At 49.9% G+C, this 14,156-nt stretch overlaps 1 protein-coding gene and 1 long non-coding RNA gene across 27 annotated transcripts in view; one reads left to right on the plus strand and one right to left on the minus strand.

The window, feature by feature from the left end:
- Positions 1-10,458, plus strand: part of LOC102166211 (uncharacterized) — a 544,835-nt gene extending 534,377 nt beyond the window's left edge. For 11 of the 26 annotated variants that reach the window (XR_014836087.1, XR_014836085.1, XR_014836091.1 and 8 more), the window contains 2 exons: positions 3,290-3,357; positions 7,040-8,095. This is a non-coding gene — a long non-coding RNA (uncharacterized LOC102166211). Of the gene's footprint in view, positions 1-454; positions 519-3,289; positions 3,929-5,652 lie in introns of all 26 variants that reach the window. The other 15 variants (XR_014836088.1, XR_014836086.1, XR_014836093.1 and 12 more) reach the window with 8 other exon arrangements.
- The window catches only part of LOC100154011 (anosmin-1), a 201,311-nt gene continuing 191,380 nt past the window's right edge, over positions 4,226-14,156 (minus strand). Inside the window, exons 11-14 of the mRNA XM_085008999.1 lie at positions 11,858-12,029; positions 10,983-11,203; positions 9,844-9,991; positions 4,226-8,562 (exon numbers count right to left, since the gene is read on the minus strand). Coding sequence (XP_084865125.1) covers positions 8,504-8,562; positions 9,844-9,991; positions 10,983-11,203; positions 11,858-12,029 — 600 coding nt within the window. The 3' untranslated portion in view covers positions 4,226-8,503. The remainder of the gene's footprint in view (positions 8,563-9,843; positions 9,992-10,982; positions 11,204-11,857; positions 12,030-14,156) is intronic.

Here is a 14,156-nt window from a genome sequence, read left to right on the forward strand (position 1 = left end):
TCGTTGTCTGATGGACTTCACTTAGCATGATAATTTCTAGATTAGCTCAGTTTTATATTATCCCACAGATCTCATATGTTGATTTCAGCTTGTTTGCTCTTCTGATGGGGGGATTTACATCATTCTTTGTTCCAGATCACTCGTTTGTTCTTCTGCATTATGTAGTCTGCTATTCACTGCTTCTGGATTGGTTTTTAGCTCATCCATTCACTTGTCCAGTTTTGATTGGTTCCTCGTTATTGTTTCTAGCTTGTGTGTTACAGTAATCCGCTTTTCTAGCAATGGTCTTTCTTAACTCCTTCAGCATTTGCATGGCCTCCTTTTTGAACTCGAGTAGCTTGGAGAGGTCTGTTTCATTGTCTGTTCTTTAAGGGGATTTCTCTTCTTATTTTAATTGGGTGTGGTTCCTCTGCTTTTTCATTTCACCTAACTTTCTCTGTCTCTATAAATTTAGGAGCACCAGTTATATACTGTGGTCCTGAAGGGCTGATGTTGTGTGGAGCATCCCTGTGTAACCTGTGAGTCCATTACTTTTGGTACAAGGGTTGTATTTGGTGTGGATGCCTGCCACGTCTTTCCTCGGAGTATGCTCACCATTATTCCCTGGAGAGGGGGTGTGATTGGTGTTGCGACCAGAGCCTGCCCTAGATGTTGTGTGGGGCCTCTCCTTTGCTCTCTGGCTGTCAGAGACACGGTCTGCTCCCCAGTTGTTGGAGTAGAAGCCCTGAGGATTGGGTTGGATCAGCCTAAGTTGCCCTTAAATATGTGCTGCGTCCCCAAGGAAGTGAACGGTGAGGTAAATGAGGCCCATGTGGTCACAGCAGTACCTATGCAGACCTCTCTGATTCTGCCCAGCAGCAGCCCAATTTTCTTTCTCCACTGTGTTTGTCCTAGACCCAGTGCAGGCTGTGCTGTGAAGTGGGCTGGTACTGGAGGCTTCAGGTGGGGGTCGCACTGTGGCTTCAGGAGTCAAGGTGGTTGTGTTCCCCCTGGGACCTGGGATGCTCTGTGGCAGGGCTCTCCCAGGACCTGTCAGCCCCAGATCTGACTCTAAACTATAGTGTGGGGTGGGCAGAACTGGCCAGGCACACTCTGTGTATCACAAGACAGGGCCCAGTTTTTACTCTTTTTAAAATTCTGTCACCCACAGCTCTCTCTGAGCGTGACATTTCCATAAATGGCTGTTGCATATAAACATGTTCTCCAACTTACAACAGAGTCATGTTCTCAAGACATGTCTGTGTGAAAGCATCTCCTCAAAGGAAACAATACAAAAGATATTCATTGCATTTTGAGTCTTTGCCATGGCATCCCACCCACTTGCCAACCCTGTGGACACCATAATGTAGCCCAAGGAGTCAAAGATGTGCAGAAGTTGTTTTTCTTGGAAGCTTCAGGCCTGACCTCTGGGCCAGGAGCCCACAGTCTCACTGGGCTTTGCAGGAGTGGATGGAAGAATGGAGGGCAGGAAGCAGATAGAGGGGTGGTGGGCATGCACCTGCTGGAAGGTACAGCCTCAGACCCCAGAGTAGGTAAGGGGTACAGGATCAGACCCCAGAGTGGACGAGGGCTCTGAGGAAAGAGAGCATCAAGGGCAGGAGGACACAGGGGAAGAGGGCTTAGTGGTGATGGTAGCTCCAGCAGCTGGCATGGGGGCTCAGCACTATGGCGGCCCCAGCAGCCATGGTCAGGAGGGGCACCAGCTGTGACACAACACGGGGTACCTGGGGGACATGGGAGTACCAGATCCTCCCTCGGCAAGATCAAGACCAGGAACAGGCTTTCTGTGGCATCACTTCTGCTTACTTTTCATTTAAAAATTAGAGTGATCATTTACACAGCAAATGAGTTGTATTTGTACTGAAATTGAATATGATATATGTTTGTATTTGGAACTGAGCTAGGACTGCTAATCTATTTTTTCTATTGCAGTTAAGACAGGTAGACGATAAAGTAGACCCTTTTAAAGTGTGTAATTCAGTGGCATTTAGTTCATGTTCAAAATGTACAACCCTCCCATCTGCTCAGTTCCAAACCAGTTTTATTATCTCCAAAAGGAGACTCCGTCCCCATGAAGCAGTCACTTCCCATCCTCTCCCCAAGCCCTGACGACTTCCACTCTGTTTTCTGCCTCCACAGAGCTTCCTGTTCTACGAAGTTCACAAGAAAAATGCACTCATGCAGTAGGTGCCTTTTATGTACAGATTCTAAGGGGTTGCTCGTATCGTTTTTAAAGCACCTCTCATCCCTGTTTGAAAATTACTAAGCACCGACCAGAACCATCTCTCTAGAATGTAAAGTCTTCTGATTATCAGGACACACAAACACTTTTCTGTGATTTTTGTCAGGAAAATCCCATCATTTTAAAAAGGAGAGTGGCTTCTGAAGCCAAAGAAGAAAGGAGAAAAAGTGGCTTCTGACAATACTTAGTAACCCCAGCCTCCAACCTCAGAGGCACAGATCAGAGCTCTGTGCCCCAGGCATGTCCCCGTGCAGGGCCCACCCCCCCCTCCCCCCCACATGGCTGGTTTCTTCCCAACACACAGGTCTTGAGTTCGCAGTCAGAGGACCCTCATCCTTGTCTCCCTTGAAAGGAATTCAGCAAAGGGACCAAGATGGTGAAGCAGGTGCAGAGTTTATTAAAAGCCCAGTATGGGTGAAGGAGCACAGGGGCAAGCTTGAAGAACGAGCTGCATGTAGTAAAGGGGCTTAGACCGCTATTCTGTTGCAGGGGCTTAGACCGCTATTCTGTTGCAGGGGTGTCGTCTGGGATGTCGGGGGAGGGGGTGTGGTCCTTAGCCAGCTATCTTGTTTGGGCCCATGTTGCGACTGACTCAGGCTCCTTCCACTGTGCACTTGAGTCTTTTAGCCACATTGTATCTCTGCGTGAAGGCCTCTGGGAGGTTGGCAGGAGACATGATGGGCTGGTAACTCCTCTCCGCCTAGGCCCCTCCCTAGAGGGAGGGCCTTCTCTGCGCATGGATCAGGCGTGGAAGTCCCTCTCACCCAGAGGAGGGTGAGAGGAAGTCGGGACCATCTTGTCTGTCACCTGACCAGGGCCTCATGCTCCTGCAGGTGTCTTATCTTGAACAGTCAGGGAGAGACTGGCTGCAGCTGCCCATCTGGGGGCCCGGGGCTCTCCGACCTCAGTCTGACCTGATCTGTCAGAGTCCTGGATGAAAAACAGTTTACTCAGGAGCCCCACTGTCGCCCCTAACACAGGGCTGTGTTTCCTTGTTTCCCATGCTGCTTCATACTTATTTCTTTGTGGTCTCTCTCTCTCTGCTAGGATGAAAAGCCTCTGGAAACAAGGAACCGCCAGGCTTGGTCAGTGCCCCACCTGGAGAACAAGACCAGGTAGGTGACAGAAATGAAGGGCATGTCTGCTGAATGAATGTATAGACAAAATCAGTCGGTGACCTTATGGGAAAAGGAATCTCCCAGGTTTTCCTCTGCAGCAGTTTACGGACTCGTGCTTTGGAACAGCGTTCTTCTCGCTCACCTGCAGAGATGCAGTGTGCCGGCCGCACCTCGGCGTGGGGCCTGCTGTAACCTCCCAGACTCTGCTTGGAAATTGGACTCTAGCCTTCAGGGGCCTGTTGTGTTGGAGACACAGAGATGTGGGTTTACCGTATAGCACGACACAGATCTAGCCTTTTTGCCATATATCCTGGGGGTCAGTGATCTAAAAGTGTAGGCTATTGATGAGAAATGCCCCCCAAACCCTGACAAGGGATGGCTGTCAGCCTGGTCCAAGAACTCTGCAGAGTTGAAAACTCCAGCAGATTTCCTACAGGATGACAGGCTGCCTCCTTGGGTTTACCAGACCGTACATTCCATTCATCCCGACAGGGACAGGTAAGGTCTTTGCATCTCTCTGGGATCATAGCACACTGTTGATTTTTCTTTTTTGAGGACCTCACATGCGGCACATGGAAGTTCCCAGGCTAGGGGTCGAATCGGAGCTGTAGCCACCAGCCTACGCCACAGCCACAGCCACGCCGGATCCGAGCCGCGTCTGCAACCGACACCACAGCTCACGGCAACACCGGATCCTTAACCCACGGAGCGAGGCCAGGCATTGAACCCGAGTCCTCTTGGATGCTAGTCGGGTTCATTAATTGCTGAGCCATGACAGGAACGCTGATTTTTCTTTTAACATGGAAAAGAACGTGTGGGGTTCCCCCACCCCACCCCAGGAAATCCATGAGGCTAGTCCACCGGGCAGGTTTAAAGATCCTTTATTACGGAATCAGTATGTACAAACTCTAACATGAAAATAATGAGTCACGGAATATCAGGCTATTTACAATATGTTTTTGTTTTTTACAAATTTTTTTACAAGATTATGTCTCTCTAAATAACATGACAGACACACATTTTTTATTACATACATAAATAAATATTGGCTTGAAATGACTGTTCTAAGGGACAGGATTTCTAGGGGCCATCTGCTGAGAAGGCTGCCGTCTTGTTCCTGTACCCTACCCTATAACTCAGGAAAAATAACAATAGCTTTACATACAGCCTCCGTGAATCCCTCTGTGACTGTGTAACTTGCTAAAATATTCAGTAGAGCTAAGAAGCTGAGTCTGGCCATGCAAAACCACAGGTAAGCGTCACCATCTTTAGGTATCGATTGATATTTTACATGAATTTTAAAGTACATGCAACAGCTATTTAGCCTCTGTGTTCTGGTGAAGGTGTGAAAAGTCTGTATAACAAGACTTAGAGACATGTGCAATCACGGGAATTAGTACGTTTGGGGGCCCCCGCAGCACACGGCGCAGCAAACGACATTAAGCAGATAAGCCGTGATCACAAATGACGGATTGTCGCACAGAATGACTCTTTGTACTCACATTAACACCGACGCAAGTCTAAATTCAGCCTTTTTAATCAGATTTTCCAGTGGAGGTGAAAGACAGTTGCCTTACCCAGCTGGCCCCCTACCCCTGCAATTGACCGCGCTCCTCGCGCAGGGCAACGGCTCATCCATTCGCGGTAGACTCTTCTGCGATGCAGTGGCTCTCATCTGGGCTGCCCACCAGAGAGGGTGGTGGGCCGTGGCTGGGGAACGCGTGGTTCTCACAGCCTGGGGAGGGGCTCCTGGCCTGCCCCACCCTCCTCAGTGCACAGGACGCCCCCCGGAGAGAAGCCGCACCCCCAAGTCTCAGCAGTGCGGAGGCGGAGGGATCCGGCTCAGTGGGCTGCTTCCAGGTTCTTGCAGTTTCTATCACGCAGGTGCACTTTTAAACTTGAGGTTGTGTTCCCTACGCATTTCAGAAAACTACGTCATAAACCGCATGTCTTAACTATGTCGTATTACAGCTGAATGACGTGAGGGACATACGCGCGTTCCTGCACAGCTGCTCTGCGGAGTCTCCTGAGATCACGAGGGCAGCTCCGATAAACCGTCTTAGAGGGAGAATGCTCGTTAAGAATGCATAGAGCCGAAGTTCCCGTCCTGGCGCAGTGGTTAACGAATCCGACTAGGAATCATGAGGTTACGGGTTCGATCCCTGCCCTTGCTCAAGGGGTTGAGGATCCGGCGTTGCCGTGAGTGTAGTGTAGGTCGCAGACGCGGCTCAGATCCCACGTTGCTGTGGCTCTGGTGAAGGCCATTGGCTACAGCTCCGATTGGACCCCTAGCCTGGGAACCTCCATATGCCGCAGGAGTGGCCCTAGAAAAGGCAAAAAGACCAAAAAAAAAAAAAAAAAATGCATGGAGCCGCCACGGGTGCTGTTAGCCACTTGCATGTGATGGCTTCATGTTTGATGAGCTCAAGGCTTTTCAAGAGTAAATACCATCCCTTAATATAATGTTTCTCATATGAGACGGAGGCATCTAAGTGCAGTAACGCCTATCAGGGAATCAGCCGCTAAACCTGTGTTGGAAAATCAAAAACATTGATGCTTCAGCCCTTGATTAGGGCACTCAAATTTTTAAAATTCAAAAAGTTGCAGTTCCATGTTTGCTTACTTGAATATTATGGACGATTATTGAAATTCATAAAAGAAACTTTTACTGCCTCATAGTACTTTCTTTTTAATAGTATTTTCTTCTTTTTATTATTTTCTGTAATAAAATTTAAATTCTTGAATATTATAGCCAAATGACATGTTCCTAAGAGCTACTTAAATTTTTTAGGGAATGTGCAGTCTTAAGAACCTTTATCAGAACAGAAAATATATTTGCTCAATGTCTATGACCCAGACAAAAGAAACATAATGAAATTTCATAAAATTAAACTTATTTAATAATTTAGTAATACTTTTATCTATGTATATACTCGTGCCTTGCAACGATTTAACAGTACAGAAATTTGCTGGCACGAATGCTTGGATTTGCTCATGACAAATTCAGGTGAAAATCAACCTTATTTTTGAAAGTTTAAGATTTGGCAGGTCCGCTGCTGGGCATGGCACACGGATAAATCGTCGTTTCAGAGAAGGCCTCTGTGTTTGCTCAAGCGCAGCGGTGTTTTTTAAGTGAAGGCTGCTCCTGTTCTCTCCTGTCAAAATCCAAGATTCTAGGAGCCAGGTGATTTCAGGACACACGGTGGTAAGTCCATCGCAGGCCACTTTAGGAACTGCAAAAAAACGGTCAGAGGCCCTGTGAACTTCCATGCTGAGACCTCCTGTCCAGAGCGGCAAACCCTGCCAGCCTTAACAACGTGTAATATATCTTCATGCCCAGGAAAGCCTTGGCCTCGCCGCTGAGGGTCTGTGCTTACAGACGGGGTTCCCTAAGCAGAGGCATCGATGCGGCCACCGCATTACTTTCTGTGCTATGTGCCCTCTGCTTTTCGAGCAAGTGTGAGGCCTGGCAGAGAGCAAGTCCTCTGGCTGCTGTTCAGCAGGCGCATCAGGGCCACTGCGGGCATTTAGAAGACGGAACACAACACCGAGTTCCAAGACCCACCATGAAAACCCTGGCAAGGCGTTACTGAAAATGTCTTCGTTTGGCTTGTGTGGATGCACAAGGAAGCCCTTCCTTTACCATGTTTGATGCTGATCAGTGGCTCTTTTCTCGTAGAATCAATACTGAGGAGGAAAACCGATTATCGTGAGGCCCGTGAGAAGAACCGTACCTTTATCCGCCATTGGTGAGCTAGGAAAACATCTTCCATGGTCCGTACTCAACGTATAGGCACGTTTGTATGTGAGTCTGTGTGTGCGTCTGTATTTCTATGTACGTACCCACAGACACGCATCAGTATGCAGACCCACATACATACAGACCTGTTTCAAAACATACACATGGGTATGCCCTCAAGAAGAAAACTCTATTAAACCAAATATTTCTGGGTTGCAAGCCGCCCCAACGCAGCCTGCAGTACCATATACTGACAGCGTGATCTGACTTGACTTTGTGATACACGTGGGTAGGGTGGAGTCTGGGAGTCTTCAAACCAGATGCCAGAGATCTGAATGAGTAAAGAAGCGTTCATCCAATAGCTGTCCACCTCTCCCAACCAGAGGCCCTCCTCCCTCTGCACATTGCGGAGAAGATTCGGCCGTACAAAGAGCATGCCTGGATTAAGAACAGGCCAAGCTCAATAAAGATTTGGAAATACTCAAATTGCTGGGATGCTCGCCTCTCAAGCCAGAGGTTTTGTTACGTTTTAGGGACCTGTGAGCAGCAAAACAGAACACACCAGCAGCTGTTTTCCACGGGAAGGAAGAAAAAGGAAAATAGAAATAAGACAATGTCACAGGACAATCAGTCTCATAGAATGAAATATGGACGCGTATGCCCCAGAGAAGAATTTTCATTTCGCCCAGGCAACGTCCGGAGAGCAGCGTACATCACGACTCCCTGCTGTTCTGGGTATCTTGCCTAAGTCACTGTTCGCAGGCAGGCGGTCTTCCTTGCCTTTGTGGAGAACGAAGCTTAAGCACTTGCAGAGGGAGCATTTCATGTGTCAATTCATGGTATATTTCAGGTTACAAATGCTCTGTTACAATGATCACACCTGATAGCAACTGTCTTAAATATGTGAATAAACAGGGCCTGAAAAACTGTATCATCTTAGTGGATTTTGCAAATCCAATCCATAATTTTAAAGTGTTTATTGATAAACTTTATGCCTAATATGTGTATGTTCAGTATGCTTCTTACATGTAGAAATTAGGTATTTATTACGCGGGTTTCTTTTGAGCATTTGCTGGTCCAAATTCAGGGACACCTGGGATCTACAGTCATTCCGTTGCAATTAGCCACACCAAAGGGGGAAACAGACATTGCCAGGACCCAGGCCCACCCTTGGCCTCCTCCATTCTCAAAGGAAACTGCTATGCACCTTCAGGGGCTCACTGCCTGCCACTGCTTTCTGGCCACATCCCACCTGGGTGGAAGCATTGCGTGCAGTGCAGGTAGATGAGGGCCAGAGGCTTAACAGGGACACCTGCTGCCTCCGGGAGCAGGCGCGGCCAGTCCGGGAGGGCCCAAGAGCTCACGCGGTCAGTCGATCAGCTGTCAGGCATCTGCGGGAAGAGGTCAGTATCTTTCGGGAGGCGGCTTGTAATGATGCGCATGCTGATGTTTAAGGTGGGGTCCTGGGGAGGGACAGAACACACGTGTCAGCCGCATCGCCTTACCCCAGCGTGTTCCCTGCAGGTCCCGGCCCCTCCTGGCCTGACCCTGAGCCCATTCTGTCTCTCCCTTCTCTTCTCTTCTGTTCCTTCCTCCAAACCATAAAAGGAGACAAACACCTTTCCCTTCACAGTGATCTAAGCAAACAAAATCCTTTGTCTCGTCTCCAAAAAGTGCTAAAATGAACACGTACTTGTATTGAACAGAAACTCAAGAGAGGAACTTCGGGACGGCAGTCACCCACCCGGACAAAGAGCAGAGGCCTCAAGCTCTCCCACTGTGACACTTTCTAGTTTTAACTATAAAAAGCCCTAAGTATAAAAAGCTATCAGGGCAAATTTGATTCACTGCTTTTTGTTTTGTTTTTCTTCTTTTGCTTTTTAGGGTCGCACCCTCAGCATAGGGAAGCTCGTGGGCATACGGAAGGGGGCAAATTGGAGCGACACCTGCTTCCCTGCGCCACCGCCACAGCCACATGAGCTCTGAGCCACGTCTGCGACCGACACCACAGCCCACGGCAACGCCGGATCCTTAACCTCCTGAGCGAGGCTAGGGATTGAAGCCATGGCTTCATGAATGCGAGTCAGATTCGTTTCTGCTGCACCACCTTTTTTTTAAATCAAAAGTAAAACTAGGCTGACTTTTCAGTTTTCTATCAACATATGAACCTTTGACATGTTTTTAAAGCTGAATCTGGAAGAAAAGTACATGATATAAAAAGCAACAGGCGGCTCATTGTTTTGAGACACTAGGTGACAGTTATTTTCAAGCTACTTGATTTAGTGGTAAGTCAAATAGATTGATGTGGGGCATCGTATGAAGAAAATTCATGTAATACAGATTACAGTAAAACTCTATGTAATAAGAACATACACTCTGTAGTGAGATATGAGTTCCTGTATCATCGTATTTGAAGAGGATTTTTTAAGTTTCAGATGGATATGCGATTATAGATTTTCCCTCATATGTATTTGTAGTTAAAGGACAAGGAAAAAGCATGCCTCACCGAGGAAAAGATGGTCTCATGAAAGGCCCTAGAGAAGGGGAGGGAAGGGGCCGTGAGCAGGATGCCCACAGCTTCCGCCCAGGTGGCTGGAGAGCATCCGACAAGCAATGGGGCGGCAGAGAGCAGTTCGGCTACAGAGACCCCGTACCCCTAGGGGTCTGCCACGATGTGCCTGTGTTCTTTATTCCCCAAGACTTTCTCTGTGCCCGCAAGCCCGGGGGCGGGGCCTGGCACTCACTGTGCGCAGCCGCAGCCGAGGGCGGGAGATCAGGGGTCCGGAAGGTCCTGATGGTGGCGGGCCCCTCCCCCGCCGCCGTCAGCACCTGCACCTCCAGGCGGTAGAGGGTGGCCGGCCGCAGACTGGGCACCGTGAGCACGTAGTGATCCTGGGGGAGGAACGGGACAGGAGGCGCCGTCAAAGACCTCTGCCAACACCACACCCAAGGGACTCCTGCGCTGACCCTTCCCTCGCACACAACAGGGCGGTGTCGATGCGTGTTCTGACCCCGCCACGGAGTTGGTACAATGTCCCTTTGCGAGAGCGCTGCCTGGCAGTCTCGGCACCAGAGCCCAGTTCTTGGCAGCTGGGGGCGGTTGGCAGGTTAAGATGTACAGGGGCCAGTTCTCAGCCCTCCCCGCCCCCGCCAACTGCACTTGTTATTCCTCAACCTACGCGGTTCCCAGGCACTTCTGGTGACGAATGCTTGGCAATCCCCATCTCAATGAACGAGCCAACCATGGTCCATCAAGGACAGTATCTGTCCGTGCCCATCTCCAAAAATGTTTATGCCAGCACATTGTTCTCCAAACTCAATAAAATCTAGCACGTGTACCTAGAATAATTACTTTCTAATTCCATGGATGTTTTCCTTCCCGGATTTAAGTTTTTGGGTATTTTTTTGTTTTTTTGAGTAAGCGTTAGATATTCTAAGGGCATTTTTAGAGCGGGTAAAAGCCCACACATGGCTTTTTTCTCCAAGCCAAAGAATTAAGTAGCCTAGAAGACAGGCCAACTCATTATGGGCTCTGGCCAAATTTAAAGGGGAGAGGAGAAGAAAAGCTGCTTTGAGCTATTTTCCCCCCGTTAACCCTTAAACAGGGCATGTATACTTGGGACACAGGGATATGGGTTAGCCAGGGTTGTTGGAAATGGTTAAATCACTTTGTACCAGGTAGACAGGATAAGGTATGAAGAGCGGGCGCTGGTCACCAAAATTTATCCGATGATAGCTGACTCACAAGCACAGTTGTGTGTCGTTCACACTTGCAAACTGACATCCTCAGAAGAAGACGGATGAGTGGGTCTCCGGGACCCCGCCCTCCCCAGATAGAGATGCCCGCCCCTGATGGTGAAGCCGGGTGGCCTCGGGCACCTACCGCGGGCAGGATCTGGGACTGCGAGATGATGCTGTTGGGAAGGCTGTTCTGCCTGCTCTCGGTGGTGACCTCCGCCCAGGTCACCTGGAAGCCGGTCATGGCCTGGTAGAGGGTGGCCTTGGCCATCTTCCACGAGAAGTGTCCTGTGATGCTGACGTCCTGGACCACGAAGGAGGCGGAGAGGTTCTCGGGCTTGGCTTGTACTCTGGAGTGAATGTGACCTGCAGCAGGAAAAAGACCAGGGTCCGGCGGCTGGAAAAAGTGGGGGCGGGCCCTGCCCGGTGCTCCTCGCTGGGGACCTCAGGCAGCCGCTCCTGGGCGCAGGAAGCCACGTGGCCTCCGGGCTAAGTGCCTCTGAGGCTTTGTGGTATGTTTAGGGCCCTGCTTTGGGGGTGGAAGACACAGAATTCTGCGATCTGACACAACTGCGGTGAGAAGGGAGAACAGTCGTTACTATATGGGTGGTGTCAGAAGTCCCTAGAAGGGAACTCAGGGGACGCCTCTGTGAATAGTTGTCCCGGGTGTGGGACGGGGCATTGGAAAGTAAAGACTGGCTTTGGGAAGGGCGTAAAAGCAACTGTCATGGCCCGGGGTGGGACAAAGATAAGAGTGCACCAGGGCAAAGCAGTGCACGGCCGTTTGGCCTATTTCCAAAGGGGAAACAGTGCCAGCAAAGGTCGGCTCTCCGGGCTGTTGGAATTACGTCTTGACGCAGGCATTCCCACCTGTGCTACCTTCAGACCTGGGCGTGGTACTGCATGCAGTTCAGCAAGACGCTTACTCTCAGATCTGAGGGCTTGGGAGGTGCAGTCTGGCAATGTCTGCAGAGGTGCTCGCGTCACAAACCTGCTCTGGGGTGTTTGGGGGAAACGCACCTGCTTCTCCAGGGCAGCTGACGTGCTTGTGGCTTTTGCCCTTCAGGGCGGAGCAAGGCGGCGTAGTGAAGAAAACGGTTTCTGCCTTCAAGCGGCCCTTTGGCCGTGTGGGCTGCACGGTCACCTTATATTTGCAGGCAAATGACAGATCTTGAAGAATCATGTAATTTTCCTATAGGGAGACAGAGAGAGAATATGCCAGCAATGAATCTCAGGAGGGCTACAAAGTGGCAGGAGATGAAATCCTGTTCCGACGAGCCTGTCTCCCTTTATGTGGAGTGTGTGCCCTTCCGCCTTTATAAAAAGCACCCAGGGGACAGTGTCCCTGCTTTGGTTAAGTACAGTCATAGAGCGTTCCCCTGGGATGGGGCACATCAAGAACCCCGTCAGACGCAGTGATGCCACAACGGACAGCCAACTTCTGACCTTCACAAGCAGCCTTGGTGAGCTGGCAGCGGCGGGGTCACGCTGTAAAGCTGTAAACACAAACCTAACTTTTGACGATGAAAAAGCGAACGCAGGCGGCTCTGAGACACAGACTTGCTTGAGACCTAAGCTTTTCCTGAATTAAGGGAAGCTGTTCTTGGGCAGCGCCTCTCCTCCGCTGGTTGGAGGCTGCGATTGCTTCCGGCCGGAACTTTGCGCTTTGTGATTCTGTTCAACCGCAGATGCATCAGCGGAGAAGGACGACGTTTACTTCGAAACTCACGCGACAGGAGAGAGCTGACGTCTGCGACTGTTCCAGCGTGTTAGGCGGTTCCTTCTCCCTTTGTTCAGTTATGCGGTTCCCTGGGTGTAGTTATCACAGCGCAGAGGGAATATCTTTGGGTGAAGGGTGGGGGTCCCTGCCAGACATCAGCGTGGATTAGGGGGAACGGGAGACAAGACGATAAACACCGAGGCAGGTGCTTCCCTGAGAACCGAGTCACGAGCAGAAGCCCTGGAGGTGGAGAGATGCTGCTGAGAACGACCTGGCTGAGGAGGGCTGAGCCCGGGAGCCCTATTCGCTTTTCTTCAGGATCTGGGAACGCACTGGACTCCCCTGTTAGCCACTCAGGACCCCGCTTCCCGGGTCTCTCAAGGATGCTTTCACATGGAGGGGGGCAGACACGTGCAGCAAGAGGTGAACTAGCCTCGCGCCTTGGGAGCAGTGACGGGAATTAAGGGGCTCTGGATGTTCGAACTTGGAGCCTTGCTCTGATTTCTGCCAGACATGGTACATGTGCTCCGTGAATAATTATTATCATCTTCCAAAAGCATCTAAAGATGATAATCCTGGGATTGGCCAGCCTCCCAGAAGGAAGGCAGGTTCCATTTGGTTCCAAGGCTCGCGGAAGGAACACAAGATCCTACACCCTGCCCACAAAGCGACTGATAAATCCTGCTGCTCTTTCTTCCAGTGCTTTTCAAGTAGGTTTCCTTTTTTTACAATGTTTTCCTTTTTTCCCCCCCTTTTCTTTAAACCAAAGGCCACAAACTCTGGGAAGAGCTTCGGGATTTAAGGAGCAGTGTTGGGACAAGTTAAATCCAGCACAAAGCTGTGTGTTTCTGCAAACCCAGTAATTTATCTTACTAGTTATGTGATCAGAAGTGAGTCTAAAAATATTGTACTGAGTGCTTTAGAACTTGTTCAGAAGAAGGAAGCCTTTGTTAAACATCAGTCACATCAATATTTTGTACCTTTGGGGCCATATCCTGAGATGGGTTCCACTGTCCTGATACACGCTCTATAAAGTGCTGTTATGGACACCATGCTAATCCAGTGGCCTCTGAAACATTTCCTGTGGTTTGCTGATTCCACCCTATAACTCTTGTAATAACCCCAAAATACTTAGAATAATATTTTGAGTCATATGGACAGAATCACTGTCCCCAAGGGCTGTAATGTGCTCCTAAAGTCAGAACATTAGCATGTTCCCTGCAGGACGGGCCCTCGCCTTCAATACCCGGACGAGCTGGTGGAATGAGGAGTGTCACAAAACAGAGGCTGAAGTTGAGGGTGCCGTAGACGTTCACTGCGAAAATGAGACTTTTCAGTCCTGGGCTGAGTCACAATTCAGCAGATAATTCAGAGCTTGTGTCCAGTTAAGATGAAACACAGAGGGCCTGCCAGCCTTTCCCCTGAGAGTTCCCGTAGACCTGTGTCTTTCCTCTCTGCATGTCCACCCTCCCCCCCAACCCCGTGACCATGGCAACCACCCCTCCCCCGCCGTGTGTGATGACAGCAGCCACGCCCCCACCCCCTGTGGGGCTATGAAAGGGAGACACCGGATGTGTGCAGCTCGGCCTGTGTCCAGTG

This window comes from Sus scrofa, chromosome Y (genome assembly GCF_054392235.1).
Source record: "Sus scrofa isolate SSC_HxYL_T2T_F1_AM1 chromosome Y, Sscrofa_HxYL_maternal_Yorkshire_Landrace_v2.0, whole genome shotgun sequence".
Taxonomy (NCBI): domain Eukaryota; kingdom Metazoa; phylum Chordata; class Mammalia; order Artiodactyla; family Suidae; genus Sus; species Sus scrofa.